The 15,679-nt window shown below is 42.5% G+C and overlaps 1 protein-coding gene across 1 annotated transcript in view; it reads right to left on the bottom strand.

Annotated features, from left to right (window-relative positions):
• The window catches only part of KCNH5 (potassium voltage-gated channel subfamily H member 5), a 275,224-nt gene that overhangs the window by 84,880 nt on the left and 174,665 nt on the right, over positions 1-15,679 (bottom strand). Inside the window, exon 8 of the mRNA XM_090034229.1 lies at positions 9,308-9,507. Within this exon, the coding sequence (XP_089890355.1) occupies positions 9,308-9,507 (200 nt within the window). The remainder of the gene's footprint in view (positions 1-9,307; positions 9,508-15,679) is intronic.

The raw sequence follows: 15,679 nt of genomic DNA, 5'->3' as shown, positions 1-15,679 counted from the left end.
GCTACAAATTGGCTTTGGATTAAATTCAATTCAATCTCGTCAACAAAGATACAAAAAGCTGAAGGTCTGGAAACAAAGGGTGAAGATAAACAGCACCATACTGTGTTGTGAGGAGGTGACTGGGGACTCAGCCCAGAGGCCAGCTTATGGTCTGAAAAGAGCAGTCAGGAGGGCATTATATCATCTGCTGATGGCACAGGACCAAAGATCCTTGTCCACATTGTGTAGGAGCATGAGAATGAGAAATAAAGGTTTCAATCCTCTCAGTTCTGTTACTCACCTCTCTACCTATACCAAATCTAGCCATGAAATGGCCTGCTGATGGGGCGCAGTACCAAATCTAGGGGTGGATCCAGGATTTGAAAAAATGGGGGTGGGGCACGAGTAGCAACCTGAGCTGTAGGGGTGGCTGCACCCCCACTCCCAACCTTCCTCCCTCCTTCCACTACTGCAGGCACACTGTGCTGCTGAAGCCTCTGGAGACTGTCTGAAGTTCCTGAAGCAGGTAAGAATCTCCTCTCGTTTCCTTCCATGCTTACAATCATGTTCCCTCCCCCCCTTCCTCTCTCCAACAATCAGCACTGCTGCTTTCTCCCCTGTCCCATGGAAGGGGGAAACTTCAGAGCTGCTCCGCCTGATTCGGCTGGGCTTTGCTGGGACAGCAGCAGCTGCAATGGGTGGGGGCTTTCCCCTTCCTCTGCCTGCTCCTGGGGGAACCAGGCAAGGTGAAGGAGTTTCCCCTCTCCACTGCTTCTGTCTCTGTCCCAGACGAACCCAGACTCTGTGTAGCTCAGCAGGGACAGGCAGGAGCAGCTCTGAAGCTTCCCCAGACCCTAGGACAGTGGGGACAGCAGCAGTGAGCAGGGGAGGAAGGGGTGGTGCGGAAGGGCACGCCTCTGAGCACAGAGGGGAAAGGAGAGGGGATTCTTGACTGCTTTGGAGATTCCCATGGTGCACTCCAGCCTGAAATGGGAGTGCAGCTGCCCCGGCCAGATCTCAGGTAACACCATGAGCAAACAGATCCATATATGCTAGGGTCGGAAGGGACCTCAACAGATCATCAAGTCTGACCCCCTGCCTAGGCAGGAAAGAGTGCTGGGGTCAGATAAACCCAGCCAGATGCCTAGCCAGCCTTCTCTTAAAGGCCCCCAAGGTAGGAGAGAGCACTACCTCCCTTGGAAGCCCATTCCAAATTTTGGCCACCCTTACCGTAAAGAAATATCATATATACTAAAATCTGTTGTTGAGGTAACAGAAGCAGCACCATCCATATTCTTTGGGCTAACAAATAATGGCAGCTTCAAATTCTCCCACTGAGAAAGGTTTTACGCTGGAGCCATATTGACTAGTTCTGTCCCATTAAATACAGAGGTCACTCAGTGGTCAAAGGCCACAAAGGACAGACATCGAGAGAAGATTTTCCCTTCTGGCTGGACTCTGGCATCTCTGTTGCTGGAAGCAGTGATAAGTTGCACAGTCCCAGCACAAGCACTCTGGGAGGTGTAATTCCACGTGGGGTTTTGTCCTCTTCTGCGGCATATACAGAAGTTTATGGGTGTGCTGCAGTAGTGACTAACAAAGGCAGCCCTTCTTGTTCAAATACTAGAGGCTAATATTTTAATATACACAGGTCTCAGATTCAGTCCTTTCTTGAAACATCCCAGAAGCACAGTGAAATAGATTAATTCTGCCTGGGGTTACAGGATATGCACAGGACACTGGACTTGATGACCCATAAGATCTCTTTCAGCCCTGTGCCTCTGTATAAGTGCTATTCAGATAGATCCCTGATGCTTCAGCCTGGGTCTCTGGGCAAATGTGAGAAGTGCTGGGACCAGAGCTTTGTCTCTTTCCTGACCCTTTTTCAGCATTTTGCTCTCCAAGCATTGCAAGGTGAGGGAAGCTTTTGAGTTCACCCTCTGCCTCTGTCCAAGCCTGCTGACAAATGAGTCCTGATTAAATAGGGGAAAAGCCTGTCCAGATTATATTATCTGTCTTTTTGAGTTCAATGATGTGGTTGCAGAGCCACTGGCCATCATCTTTGAAAACTGATACCGATTGCAAGAGGTCCCAGATGACTGGATAAGGAAAAATATAGTGCCTATATTTAAGAAAGGGAAAAAAGAGCATCCAAGGAACTACAGACTGGTCAGCCCCACCTCAGTCCCTGACAAAATCAGAGCAGATCCTCAAGAAATACATTTCTAAGGACTTGGAAAAGAAAAGGTGATTAGGGACAGTCAGCATGGATTCACCAAGGGCAAGTCATGCCTGACCAACCTGATTGCCTTCTGTGATGAGATGACTGGATTTGTGGAGGGGGGGGGAACAGTGGACGTGGTATACCTTAATTTTAGCAAGGATCTTGATACAGTCTCCTACAACATTCTCGCAGACAAGCTAAGGAAGTACTGGTTGGATGAATGGACTGTAAGGTGGATACAAAACTGGCTGGAGCAGTGGTCTCAGAGGGCAGTAGTCAATGGCTCAATATCTAGTTGGCAGCCAGTATCAAGTGGAGTGCCCCAGGGAGTTGGTCCTGGGGCTGGTTTTGTTCAATATCTTCATCAATAATCTGGAAGATGAGATGGAGTGCACTCTCAGCAAGTTTGCAGATGACACCAAGCTGGAGGGAGTAGTAGACATGCTGGAGGGTAGGGCTAGAATTCAGAGTGACCTGGACAAATTGGAGGATTGGGCCAAAAGAACTCTCATGAGGTTCAACAAGGACAAGTGCAAAGCCCTGCACTTAGGATCGAACAATCCCGTGCACCGGTACAGGCTGGGGGCTGACTGGCTGGGCAGCAGCTCTGCAGAAAAGGACCTGGGTGGTTATAGTGGACAATAAGCTGAATATGAGCCAGTGGTGTACCCTTGTTGCCAAGAAGGCTAACAGCATACTGGGCTGCATTGGTAGGTGTGTTGCGCATATGTCAAGGGAAGTGATTCACCGAGGGTAGTGAAACACTGGAACAGGTTACCCAGAGAGGTGGTGGAATCTCCATCCTTGGAGGCTTTTAAGACCTGGCTAGACAAAGCCTTGGCTGGGATAATATAGTTAGGGAAGTTCCTGCTTTGAGCTAGTTTGGTTTGACTAGATGACTACCTCAGGTCCCTTTCAACCCTCATTTTCTATGATTCTGTGCAAATCATATCTATGTTTCATGGTTGTTGTGCCATATATTTGGTGGAAGTTTCTAGTAGCTGTCAAGGACAGAAGTTTTGTTCCCTGGTCTTGTACTGCAGGGACTGAATTAGGGAAAATAAAAGTAGTGAGGCTTTTACAAGCAAATATGTCATGGGACCACATAAATAAATATATGACATATATATGGAAATATATAATATCATTAATATAATTCCATAATATAAATATGGAAACCTGGCACCATATTTGGAAAGATGTTTAGGGGCAGTCCGTCTTGGACAGCAGTGATATTTATAATGGCTTCTGAAGAACTTATTAACAGCTAAGCTGCACTGAACCTGCTTGAATGAATGTTGAACAAAACTGCAATATTATTTTGTTTGCTATGACCCAGCCGGTCCTGTATTATTACATCTTAAAACCATGACATTAGGAATGAATAGCTTTAGCGCTGAATTATTTTCCCATGGTTACAAAGTAAAACTGGCTCTCAGTATTATTATTTAGTATTTGTATTGCCTGTGCCTTTTATTTGGCAAGTGGACCATTACATTTTGCTAGAAATTATCTAGCAAAAAGGGTAATTTATTTTATTACTTTCAAAGAGAATCTTAAACCAAACAGTAACTAAGAGTTCAAGGAAAGAAAATCTTTGGGCTTTATTGACATTTCAGAATTTTGCCATTAGAAGAGTATGACAGCTGGATGTAAGTTAATGGTTGTGCTGTTTAACGTGTAATGACCTATTTCCTATATGAGAGCTGCAACCTATTAATTTTTCATTTGCTGTCAAGTGCATTTTGATTAGAGCTAAGAAGCTCAAATTCAGTGCAAGTGCTTTATATATAAGACTGTGAGTATAAATATTTTTATAACTACTTAAAAAGATCATATTCAGAAAGTGTTCAGGCTCATTTTTTACCTCTCTCAGCAAAAAAGGATCTAATGAGTGTGCGATCCTGTTAAAAATATAATCGCTGCTAGGTTTTCCCATGCATTTAACCACACTATATTTAACTCATTACTGGGTGAGTAACTTGAGCATGAATAGCTCTTTATAAAAATTCCTCTTATACTTCAGCCATGTATTATTACCATGTTAAAGCACCTACAGTGCAAGTACATGCATTACGTCTTGTCAACTTACCTGTCATGTTAGGGCTCTGACCTTTAAGTGCATTAAGATTATTGACCGGAGGCCACGTGCTTTCACTGAACTACTAAAAATAAACACAGGGATGTTCTTAGATTCAGAAAAGATTTCTTATTCATAAATATTTAAGGCCTTAGAAAAAGAGAGAGAACAATAAGCACTGGAGGTTGAGGATTAAATCCGAGGACAAACTATTCCCAAAACTACCAGCACAACCCAGCTTGCACTTTTAAGGCAGTGTGCAGCACGGGAGCTCAGCACCTGGTCAGTGTGGGAGCTCGGCACTGAGGTTTCATAGTTTTTTAGGCGCTGGAAGGGACCTTGCAGATCATCTGACCCATCCCCCCTGCAAGATGGGCATCAAGACACTAAAAGTTGAATGTTGCCATCAGTGGGTGGGGTTCTGTGTCTTCAAAGAGGCCAACATGAAAGCTGGATGCTTCTTAACCCTTCTGGGGGCATGAAAGGACTATATAGATAACCTACAAAATGTAATTGTATCTGCAAAAGGACCTATCACTAGGCCCTCTGGATTTCACGCGGGTTTCAAAGAAACTTTCTACGGAAGAAGCTCACAAATGAGTAAGAATAAATAGTTGCTCACTGTGTTTGTCTAGGAATGGAAGAATAAACAATCCACATATGAGCAAGGTGCATTGCCCCCAGCAAAGATGCTTCCATATTTTAGGCTCAAAGACATTTCCTTAGCTGTTAATTTTTTAGCTGTGATTAATTTATTTTTACCCCGACTGTTGCCAGTACAATGCAATTGTTTGTCACCATGGGAACCTGCTGTAGTATTTAAAAAGATAACCTAATTTTGTGCCTGTGTGAGAGCCTTCTCTTGCTTTGTATTTGGATTTCAAGAGGAAAATGACTTCTACGTGCTGAATAACTGCATGCTGGACTGACTGAAATATATCATAGTAATCATGACAAATGACATTACGAGGTACGCTCCAATGCAAAGAGAGCAATAAAATGCTTTTATCTGAAACAAATGAGGATGTAGCGATGCATATTTGCAAAACAGCCATCCATGGATATTAAAACTTGCCAAAGCTCAGCGCTTCATTGCCAATTATCTGCACAATGGGTACAAATCTTTCCTGAGGAATGAGAAGAAACGCAATGAAAAGTCTTCACAAATGTAAGCAGCGCAGGAGAGAATTGCTTTTCAAAGGCAGCCTGACAACAAAATATATGCTGTGAAAACTCCTTTGGTTTTGAAGGAAGTCAGGAATGAAAACACAGAGAAAAATCACAACAGGGATTGATTACTGGTCATCTGGATAGAAGACCAAGACCAGGATGAAGCTAAGAGGAAAAATGTATGTTGACTATAACAAAAAACCGCTCTTACAGTGAACTAGAATAGGCTGTGTGTAATCTTCCAAGATTAGCTGAAAACCCATCATTTGAGATTCTCAAAATTACACTGGGAACTAGGAAATGCTCATTTGGGAACACTTCGTCCACGGCAGGGAGAAGAATCAAAGAATGTGAAAGTCCCTTTCTTTCTACTCTATGCTTCTGCTGCAGGATTACACCTATTTTATGATCAAAAGATGGAACAGGCTTTCAGGCTGGAAAAGGTATTCAGCCCACAGAGTAATGGAAACATTTCCACAAGATGCTAGTCTGATGAGCTTGGCATGGTATTTTCCAATCTTTATTGCGACTACTGCGTAACACGTAAGGTTATAAAAACGCTATGATCCAATTCACTGCGATTTAATCCATCCATAATATTTAAAACACTTTGTAATGTTTCCTTTGCATTTTAGGCAGTTAGAAAAGTGCTAACAGAAGCCCTCAACATAGTGCAAAGTATCTGATTTGAAATGAATAATCCCTGTGACTGTGGACAGAAAACTGTGGCTACTGTAGTTTTCCTAGCACTTACCAACTGGGAAATACAACACATGCACACGAACATTTTTTCTTATTGAAATATTTCACAGTACAGTTTGGAATTTAAAATCCAGCGGGGCCACGTGAATACCAGCTGCCCAGCCTCCCACATTTCCCATAAAAGTGCTAACACTGGCTCCAATCCTGCAGTCGATAGTATATAAATGGGTCATCGCACCCAGTCTACTGACTTCAGTGCAGCTCAGTGCAACCATAGCACTTTGCCTATGCAGGCAGTGTCCACTGCAGGATTGCAGCCATTACAAGATGCCGAATACCAGAATAGCAAAACAAGGGCACAAGTTCTTCCAATTACCTGGTCTCCAGTTGCCTATATTTTTAGAAGAAAAAAAATGATTATATGAAACCGTTAATGGCCTGATCCCAAGGTTACTGAAGTCAATGAGAGTCTTTCCATTGACTTAGGTTTTAATCAGAGTCTCTGTTAGGCAAGGTTTCAGCTTGGGAATACTATTAACCTAAATCACTGATTTTATTGCCATGTTAATTATCTAACTAAGTAACTACTACTACCATGCTGGACAAGTACTTCATGTAAGCCAATGATTATTATGTTTATAGGCCATAACTGCATTTTTACCTCTATAAAGCTGGACATGTGGAAACTAGAAAAGGAAATCTCACTAATTAAAGCAAAGATTCCCTTAATTAACTACAAAGCACCATTGAAGTTTAATCAGACTCTAGCAGAATAATACAATACTCTTCCCTAATCAAACACAAAAATAAAATAAGATAAAAGGGATCAAGGGGAATGAAAGTCAATGTTTCACTTTTTTTTTTGGCTTACCACAGGAGAACTGACTGCATTTACAGTAGTTATTCTAACAGTGCTCATTATTAACAGTGTACATATCAGCATGCTTCAAAGATAAGATGCCACTGTACAAATGAACAGGAAATTAACATGTTAAAGAATCAGGCGTAGAAAAACAAAAGAATCCAATCAACTAAAGTCTGTTTGCATTAATCCAACTATATAATACACAAAGCTGCATATTTGTGGAAACCAACTTGACTTCCATAGTTAATTCATATGGTAATTATTTCACAGATTTATTATTAGACTCTTATGCCCACTGATATGCCATTTTTGGTATGCCTTCACTACAGGTATTATCATAACGGAGTTCCCATATCACATGCTATTCAGCTCTATATATTTAACTAAACCTGAATATCACTGCCCTGAAAGTATTATATGCAAGGCAGCAATATTCTGCTACTAGTCTTTTCCCCTGACAAGGAGCTTTACAGGCTCAATACTGAAATTGTCTTGAGCAATAAAGATTTAAGACCTGGTTTTCAACTGGTATGAACTAGTATGGCTCTTCTGAAGCCAGTAGAGTGAAGGGCAAACTGAAAATCTGGCCCTGAATATCCTATCTTATTAACACTCCAGTGACAGAACGACTAGCAGCGATGTGAACCAACCAAAACTTGCTTCAGCCATAAACTGGAAAGACCACTCCAAAAGAGTTTGCCTATTAAATTTTGTACTATTGTGATGGTGGGTAGGATATGTGGATGTCCTGTCCATTAGAAATTGGCATATCACACAAAATTCATTGAATAAATTTACAGATAAATCCTCAGGTGGTAAGAGCTTTCAGGCATTGGTGTCTTGGGCCAAATTCAAAATAAAAATCTAAACATTCGAAGATTCATAGATGTTAGGGGCTGGAAGGGACCTTACTATAAAGACCTGAATATTTAAGGTCCTGAAAAAGGATGTTTCATGCCCAAAAGTTGCCCAATGTCTCTCACAACTATAGTTGGTCCAATAAAAGATATCACACATAAATAACACCCCCGCTTCTCTTTATGGTTATATTTTATTATTATTTTTGTTATATAGTATCAGGAGGCAACAGAACATAAGCAGCTGCTGGATAGTTTTCTGTTAGTAGTTTAAGGCAGTGGTCTCCAAACTATTTTGATCGCGCACCCCCTATCAGTAAAAAATTTTTGAGCACGCACCCCCAATATCTGTATATTTATTGGGGGCACCACTGAGGGTGCCACCGTCAACCCCTCCGCTGACATACAGACCGAGGGCACCAGTGTCAATCCATATATTAAATATTAGTAAAGCTTAATTTCTTTCTTATTTTTTTTAGATAAAAAATAAATAGAAATAGAAATTCTAATATTTTCTTCCCGCACCCCAATGGATCATCTTGCGCGCACCTCACTTGGAGACCACTGGTTTAAGGTATAGTAAAAACCTTGGCTGAAATGTTTAATGGGAAAAGGACTGAAGTTTGGTCTTTTTATTAAATAATAGTGTTTTGTAATTAAATGTTTTTTGTGCATCTCACAACTTGTTTTTTAAATGAAAACTTCAAAAGAAAATATTTACTTGACTTTAAAAGAAGATATTTGGTTGCTTCTGTGAATTTTCTTTCCAGTTTTGCTATTTTGTTTAAACTGTTTTTTTATTGCACATTTTGACTGGACAGGGGGGCACATCTACACATTCATTAATGCACCTCAGATCTGCACAATTAATTTAGTACTTGCTTAATAAAGTATTAAGTAAATGCGCAGTACCTAGAGTTACTGTACAGTAGTGCTGGCGCACAGTTATTTTGTGATGCTTACTGCCCATTAGCCTAGCAACACTGCGCAGTAGGCTATTAGCATGGTTTTTAACCTCCATACTACTGTGCACTATTAGGCTGATACGTAGTGTCTTCTGTAGACATGCCCAGATTCAACAGATTTCAAAAATGAAAAATATTTTTTTTTAAATTTCTCTGAAGACTTAAAAAAATATTTTAGTGCATTTCAAGATACAATATAACAAACAGTCAAAGGAAAATTGGAAAGTAGAAAATCAGACCTCAGTGAAACAGAACACACTTGCAAAACTATCGACGTTTTCCCTTAAATCTTCAACCAGGTAATCAGTTCTCTCTCTGAATGCAACCATAACAATGTTAATGCTGTTACACATTGCTCATATTTTTGTCAGTACATTTACACTTCTTAACATTGTAGACTCTAGGAGAAAGGACAAAGGGGACTGAAACATTCAATGTCTAGGTTATTACTAAGTGCATTCATACCTTTTCTGTGTCTATCCCTTTAGACATGGACCACGTTGAGACAATGTAATCCATGACTCGTTCGCTAAGGCCTTTTGGGACTTGATATAATTTTAGGAAATCCCTCACATTGTTCAGCATCTCATGGTATCGGTTGGTGTTAGCATACATTTGCTGGAAAATGGTGGTGACATTTCCAAAAATTGTTGCATAAAGAAGAGCTGAAAGAGACCAAATGATAGAGATGAATTTGCACACTTCCAAAAATAGAATTAATCATTTCAACAAGCATCTTGCAAGAACAAAAGCATGATTACAATTGACCTCACACGTGTGCGTACACTGACAAGTTCTAGTTACTGTATTTTCTAGTGTATAGGATATAGTTTTTATCCCAAAACCAAGATTCTAAATTTAAAAAGTATCTTAAAAGTACGCAAAAATAAATGAAGTAATTGCAATAAAAAGCCAACCAAAATTCAATCAAATCTATATTAATACCTTCTCCCCCACACAGTCTTTTGTCCTTTTTTTCCTGTGCCAAAATGTATCTTATATACAGGGAAATATGATACATATACAAAGTCACAAAAGATTCAGATGATTCTTTCTGTATATAAATCAAAATAATTATTTCCAAGATGTCTGGGCTTTAGCAACTTTCTTGAATTTGCTCATCCAGCAGCAAAGCACTCTGAAAACAGATTAAGTTAAAAAGAAAGCAGCTGTACTCCACAAACCTGGGCCAGTTATGTGCCCAAATGCCCCCTGCTGTAATGTCAGTTTGCTGACATGGCAGCTGTCAATGGCCTCAGGAGCAATAGATAGAATAATTGAAAGTGAGGGTTGGAAGGGACTTCAGGAGGTCAAATCTAGTCCAACCCAGTGCTCAAAGCAGGACCATCTCCAGCTAGATCATCCCAGCTCAGGCTTTCTCTAGCCAGATCTTAAAAACCTCCAAGGATAGAGATTCTACCACATCTCTAGGTAACCTGTTTTACTACCCTCCTAGTAACAAAATTCTTCTTAATATCTAACCTAAACTTCCCTTGCTGCAACTGAAGACCATTGCTCCTTGCTCTGTCATCTGCTGCAACTGGGAACAGTCTAGCTTCATAGTCTTTTGAACCCCACTTCAGGTAGTGGAAGGCTACTATCAAATCCCCGCTCAGTCTTCTCTTCTCTAGACTAAATAAACCCAGCTCCCCTAGTTTCCCCACATAAGTCAAGTGCCCTAGGTCCAGAACCACTTTCATTGCCCTCTGCTGAACTCTCCCTCAGTTTGTCCCCATCCCTTCTGTAGTGGGGGGCCAAAAACTGAATACAGTTCTCCAGATGTGGCCTGACCAGGGCTGAATAGAGGGGAAGAATCACTTCCCTTGTTCTGCTGGCAACACACCTACCAATGCAGCCCAGTCTGCCGTTAGCCTTCTTGGCAACAAAGGCATGCTGTTGGCTCATATTCAGCTTAACCCTGAGGTCCTTTTCTGCAGAGCTGCTGCCCAGCCAGGCACACCCCGCCTGTACCGGTGCATGGGACTATTCATCCTCAGTGCAGGACTTTGCCCTTGCCCTTGTTGAACTTCATGAGATTTGGCCCAATCCTCCAATTTGTCTAGGTCACTCTGAATCCTAGCTCCACCCTCCAGTGTATCTACTCCTCCTCCCCCCAGCTTTGTGTCATCTGCAAACTTGCTGAGAGTGCGCTCTATGCCATCTTCCAGGTTGATGACGATATTGAACACAACTGGCCCCAGGACCGACCCCTGGGGCACTCCACTTGATGCCAGTTTCCAACTAGACACCAAGCCATTGATTACTACTCTCTGAGCTCAATGCTTCAGCCAGTTTTCTATCCACTACAGTTCACTCATCCAGCCCATACTTCCTTAACTTGCTTGCGAGAATGTTGTGGGAGACTATATCAAAAGCCTTGCTAAAAATCAAGGTATACTACATCCCCTGGTTTCCCCGCATCCACAGAGTCAGTTATCTCATCACAGAAGGCAGTCAGGTTGGTCAGGCATGACTTGCCCTTGCTGGATATGTGCTGACTGTTTCCAATCAATTACTTCTCCTCCAAGTGCTTTGAAATGGATTCCTTGAGGATCTTCTCCATGATTTTTCCAAAAGCTGAGCTGAGGCTGACTGGACTGTAGTTCCCTGGATTCTCCTTTTTTCCCCTTACTTAAATATGGGCACTACGTTTGCCCTCTTGCAATCATCCAGGACCTCTCCTAATCGCCATGAGATTTCAGAGAAAGTGGCCAGAGGCTCTGCAATCACATCAGCCAACTCCTTCAGCACCCTTGGGTGCATCCTATCCCACCACATGGACTTGTATATATTTAGCTTTTCTAAATAATCCCTAACCTGTTCTTTCATCACTGAGGGCTGCTCACCTCCTCCCCAGACTGTGCTGCCAGGTGCAATATTATGGAAGCTGACCTTTCTTGTCAAGACAGAGGTGAAAAAGGGAGAGTACTTCAGGCTTGGCTGCATCGTCTCTCACTAGGTTGCCTCCCCCATTCAGTAAGGGACCCGCGCTTTCCCTGATCTTCCTCTTGTTACTAACATACTTGTAAAAACCCTTCTTGTTATCCATCACATCCCGTGCTTGCTGCAACTCCAGTTGTGCTTTGGCCTGCCTGACTTCAGCCCTGTGTGCCCAAGCAATGCTCTTATACACCTCCCTAGTTCTTTGTCCAAGTTTCAGCTTCTCATAAGCTTCCTTTCTGTGATTTAGTTTACTGAAGAGTTCCCTGTTAAGCCAAACTGGTCTTCTGCATTACTTGCTAGTCTTCCTGCAAATCGGGATGGTTTATTCCCGCAATCTCAGTAAGGTTTCCCAGAGGATCCTGCCTATCTGAGGGGGAGAGGAGTCCAGGAGAGCTGGCTGTACTCTTTGATTCGCTCAGTCTGCTGTTCTGAAGTCCAGGGTCCGTACTCTGTAGCTCTCCATCCTTCCTTTCCTCAGGATCCTGAACTCAATCATCTCATGGTCACTGCTGCCGAAGTTGCCATCCATCACTACACCCCCCACCAATTCTCCCCTGTTTGTCAGCAATAAATCAAGAAGAGCACAGTCCCTAACTGGCCGCTCCAGCACTTGCACCAGGAAAGCGTCCCCAACACTCTCCAAAAACTTCCCGGATTGCCTGCACACTGCTGTATTGCCCTCCCAGCAGATGTCAGGATGACTGAAGTCCCCCATGAGAACTGGGAAACTTCCATGAGCTGTTTGAATAAAGCCTCATCCACCACTTCCTCCTGGTCTGGTGGACTACAGCAGACCCCCACCACCACATCACCCTTGCTGCTCTCTCCTCAGACCCTAATCCAGGGACTTTTGACAGGCCTGTCTCCAGTTTCATACCGGAGCTCTGAGCAATCATAGCGCTCTTCTACGTAAGTGCAACTCCTCCTGCTCTTCTCCCCTGCCTGTCCTTCCTCAACAGTTTGTACCAAGTCACACCCCAAACATACACACAGCCCACCAAACAATATTCAGGAAGCCAAAATCACAGGCAGCTCTGGATCACTTACCTTCCCTGGACAGGATCTGGTGCCCGGTGCCTGGCTTCTCTTTCGCTTCCCCTTAATACCCTTGCTCCCAGCAAACTGCCTAAAAATTGCTTGCCCTGTTTGCAGCAAACAGGATAGAGGGGGATGGGAATCAGCAGCACAGAGAGAAGCCCCAGCTATGCATCACTGCAACTGGCTACTTCCCAAATACCAGCAAGGAGGTGAATGGTGTAACAACCACTACCCCAGGTAAAATGAATACATAGATAATACGGCCGTGCGAAATTTCGCTGGCAGTTTCATTTCGAGCTTGAAACAGCAAAACCGAAACAAATGGAGAGCTTTGAAATAGCCTTGAAACGAAATGAGACAAGTCAAAACATTTCAAAATTTTCAAAATGTTTTGAGTTTCGAGGCTCAAGCTGGGCTTGCCTGCAGGGAAACAGAAACTAAAGTAGGGAGAGGGAGAGAAAGGAGGGGGGAGGAGTGCTCTCATATTGACGATGTAGCTGGCCAGTGACTGTCACCCTTCCCTGAGGTCCCTTCCAATCCCAGTGCTCTGGGGAGGGATGGAAAAACTGCATAAAAGGCAGCATTGTTTGAACTGCCCTGCTTTTTGCCTTGGTGTCAGTTGAATCAGGGCACACCTTAGCACACACACAGTGTCACCCACTCACGTCACGAGTTTTGCCCGTCAGCAGCCAGAGGTGCAGGGCCCCAGAACCCAGACTCCCCCTGCACCTATCTCCTTGACAGCTGGCAGGCTTCATGGCCTCAGCAGGGGCTACCATCCCTGCAGCTTTCACCCTGCTGCACGGTGTCACCCATGGCACGAGGTTTGTTTGTCTGCAGCTTGAGATGCAGCTTCCCCCAAACCCCTGCACCTATGTCTTTGAAACTTGGCAGGCTTCGTGGCTTCAGTAGGGGCTTAACACATACATGTGACATGAGTTTTTTGCTTTCAAGACTTTGAGGTGCAGTTTCCCTCAAACCCCTACACCTATCTCCTTGAAACTTGGCAAGTTTCATGCCCTCAGAAGGGGCTACTATTCCTGCAAGTTTCATACAAATCAGGCCAGAAATGACAATGTTAGAGGCTGTTTTGAGCTTCCCCATTATAGCCTATGGGCGAAATTTCAAAACAGCGTTGAAACAGCGAAACTGTTTCAATGAAATGAAACGGAACAGCAGTTTCAAACTGAAATGAATCTGAAATGGAACGGTGCCATTTTGCACAGCCCTAATGAATAACACTGGCACATGCCCCCTGTGTTGCAGCAGTCTTCGCCCTCATCGCTATGCAGCTATAGTAGTTTTAGTGCCAGACTCTCCCAGCAGCATTGCACAGAACAGTTGAGCCATCTCTGAGGATAAGGAAGACAAACAATTCAAGCCTAGAGAAAGAGAGGGCTGCACCAGGTCCCCAGGCTCAGATATCCCAGTTACCTGAGGAAAACAGATGTTTCAAACCTGAACCCTGAATCTGATGCAAATGTTAAAGCCTTTTCCTTACATATCCAATTATCTCCAACTCTGGAGGTGTTCAAATTCCAAATACATGTTTGCATGGGTTCATCTCTACTTTACGCAGCCTGTGCATTTCTGCTAATCCAGGACATATTGAGGACACTTCTCAGCTATGCTTTCCTGTGTTAACTCAATGATTACTACAACTGCAATTAAGTGGGCCACGCTGTCTCCATTTTTTGAAAGAGAAAATCGTTAATTACAAAGGCCCTAATCCAGTCAAACATTTAAGCATGTGTCCAACACTAATCATGTGCTTAAAGTACATTGATTTCAGTGGCACTAACCCAGGTATTTAAATGTTTTGTTGAACAGGAATGGACTTCAGTATACTCTTAAACATAAATTTGTTCTTACATGCTTTATATGAGTGTGTAAGTACATGCTTCAGGGCCTAATTACTCTTGCAAATCAGCCCCTTGAAATATCACTCTTCTCATATGCATTACTGACTTCACTGAAAAGAAAATTACTCTGATTTCTCAAGAAACTTCTGAAAAGTACTTCAATTCTGTTCTTGGAATGATCAAATACACTGTGTTTTTTAAAAAAAAAAAATTTTGCTTGTACGTACTATATTAAAGAATACATATATATTCAATGTACTTACAGATGTTGTGGGCTTTTTAAAGCAGCATATAAATGGTAAAAACTAACCCACTGTGAAAGGATACTACTTTCTATCTCCTGGTGCATAACAGTTTCCTTTAGTACACAGTACATTTCTACCTTGTTCCAGAAAAATCAACTTCATTTTATACTCGTCTGGTTTAACACTATTATTCCAGGGACAGAATTTTTTCCCCCGAATACATAGTGTTTTCTTACAACCCAAATGGAAATATTGAACTTACATTTTGCAGTGTGTTACTATAGCAAATGAAAGTGTTAGACGACAGAGTTAATCAGAAATATGATGCTCGCTGTTTCATCAAAGAAAGGTTTTTTGTATTCTGATCAGCTGGACAGACATGCAAGATTTGTATCACCTTAGGTCACCACAGAGAATGGCACTGATGAACAGGAGTTTTCAATTTCTGAAAGCTGGGGAGATTAATGATCACTATGCGTTATCCAGAAATCAAACCCCCTTACGCAGTGCAGCTTGTTCTTCATTGCTTTACTGATCACATATCAAGACTATTAGCTATTAAAGTGTTTTATTCATCTGCACACACACGCATGCATGCAGGCAGGCAGGCACACTGTGCAAGTTACATACTTCTATATGATCTACATGGATAAACACCACTCGTACATCTTACTCCAGATTTCTGCAGCATATTGCATTGGATCATAGAATTATACCAAGAAGGGCTGGATGGGACCTCAGGAGGTCAC

Source organism: Crocodylus siamensis, chromosome 2 (genome assembly GCF_052110815.1).
Source record: "Crocodylus siamensis isolate JL-2025a chromosome 2, ASM5211081v1, whole genome shotgun sequence".
Classification (NCBI taxonomy): Eukaryota; Metazoa; Chordata; order Crocodylia; family Crocodylidae; genus Crocodylus; species Crocodylus siamensis.
Note: the sequence above shows the minus strand (reverse complement) of the source record. Positions and strands in the feature narration are given on the sequence as shown.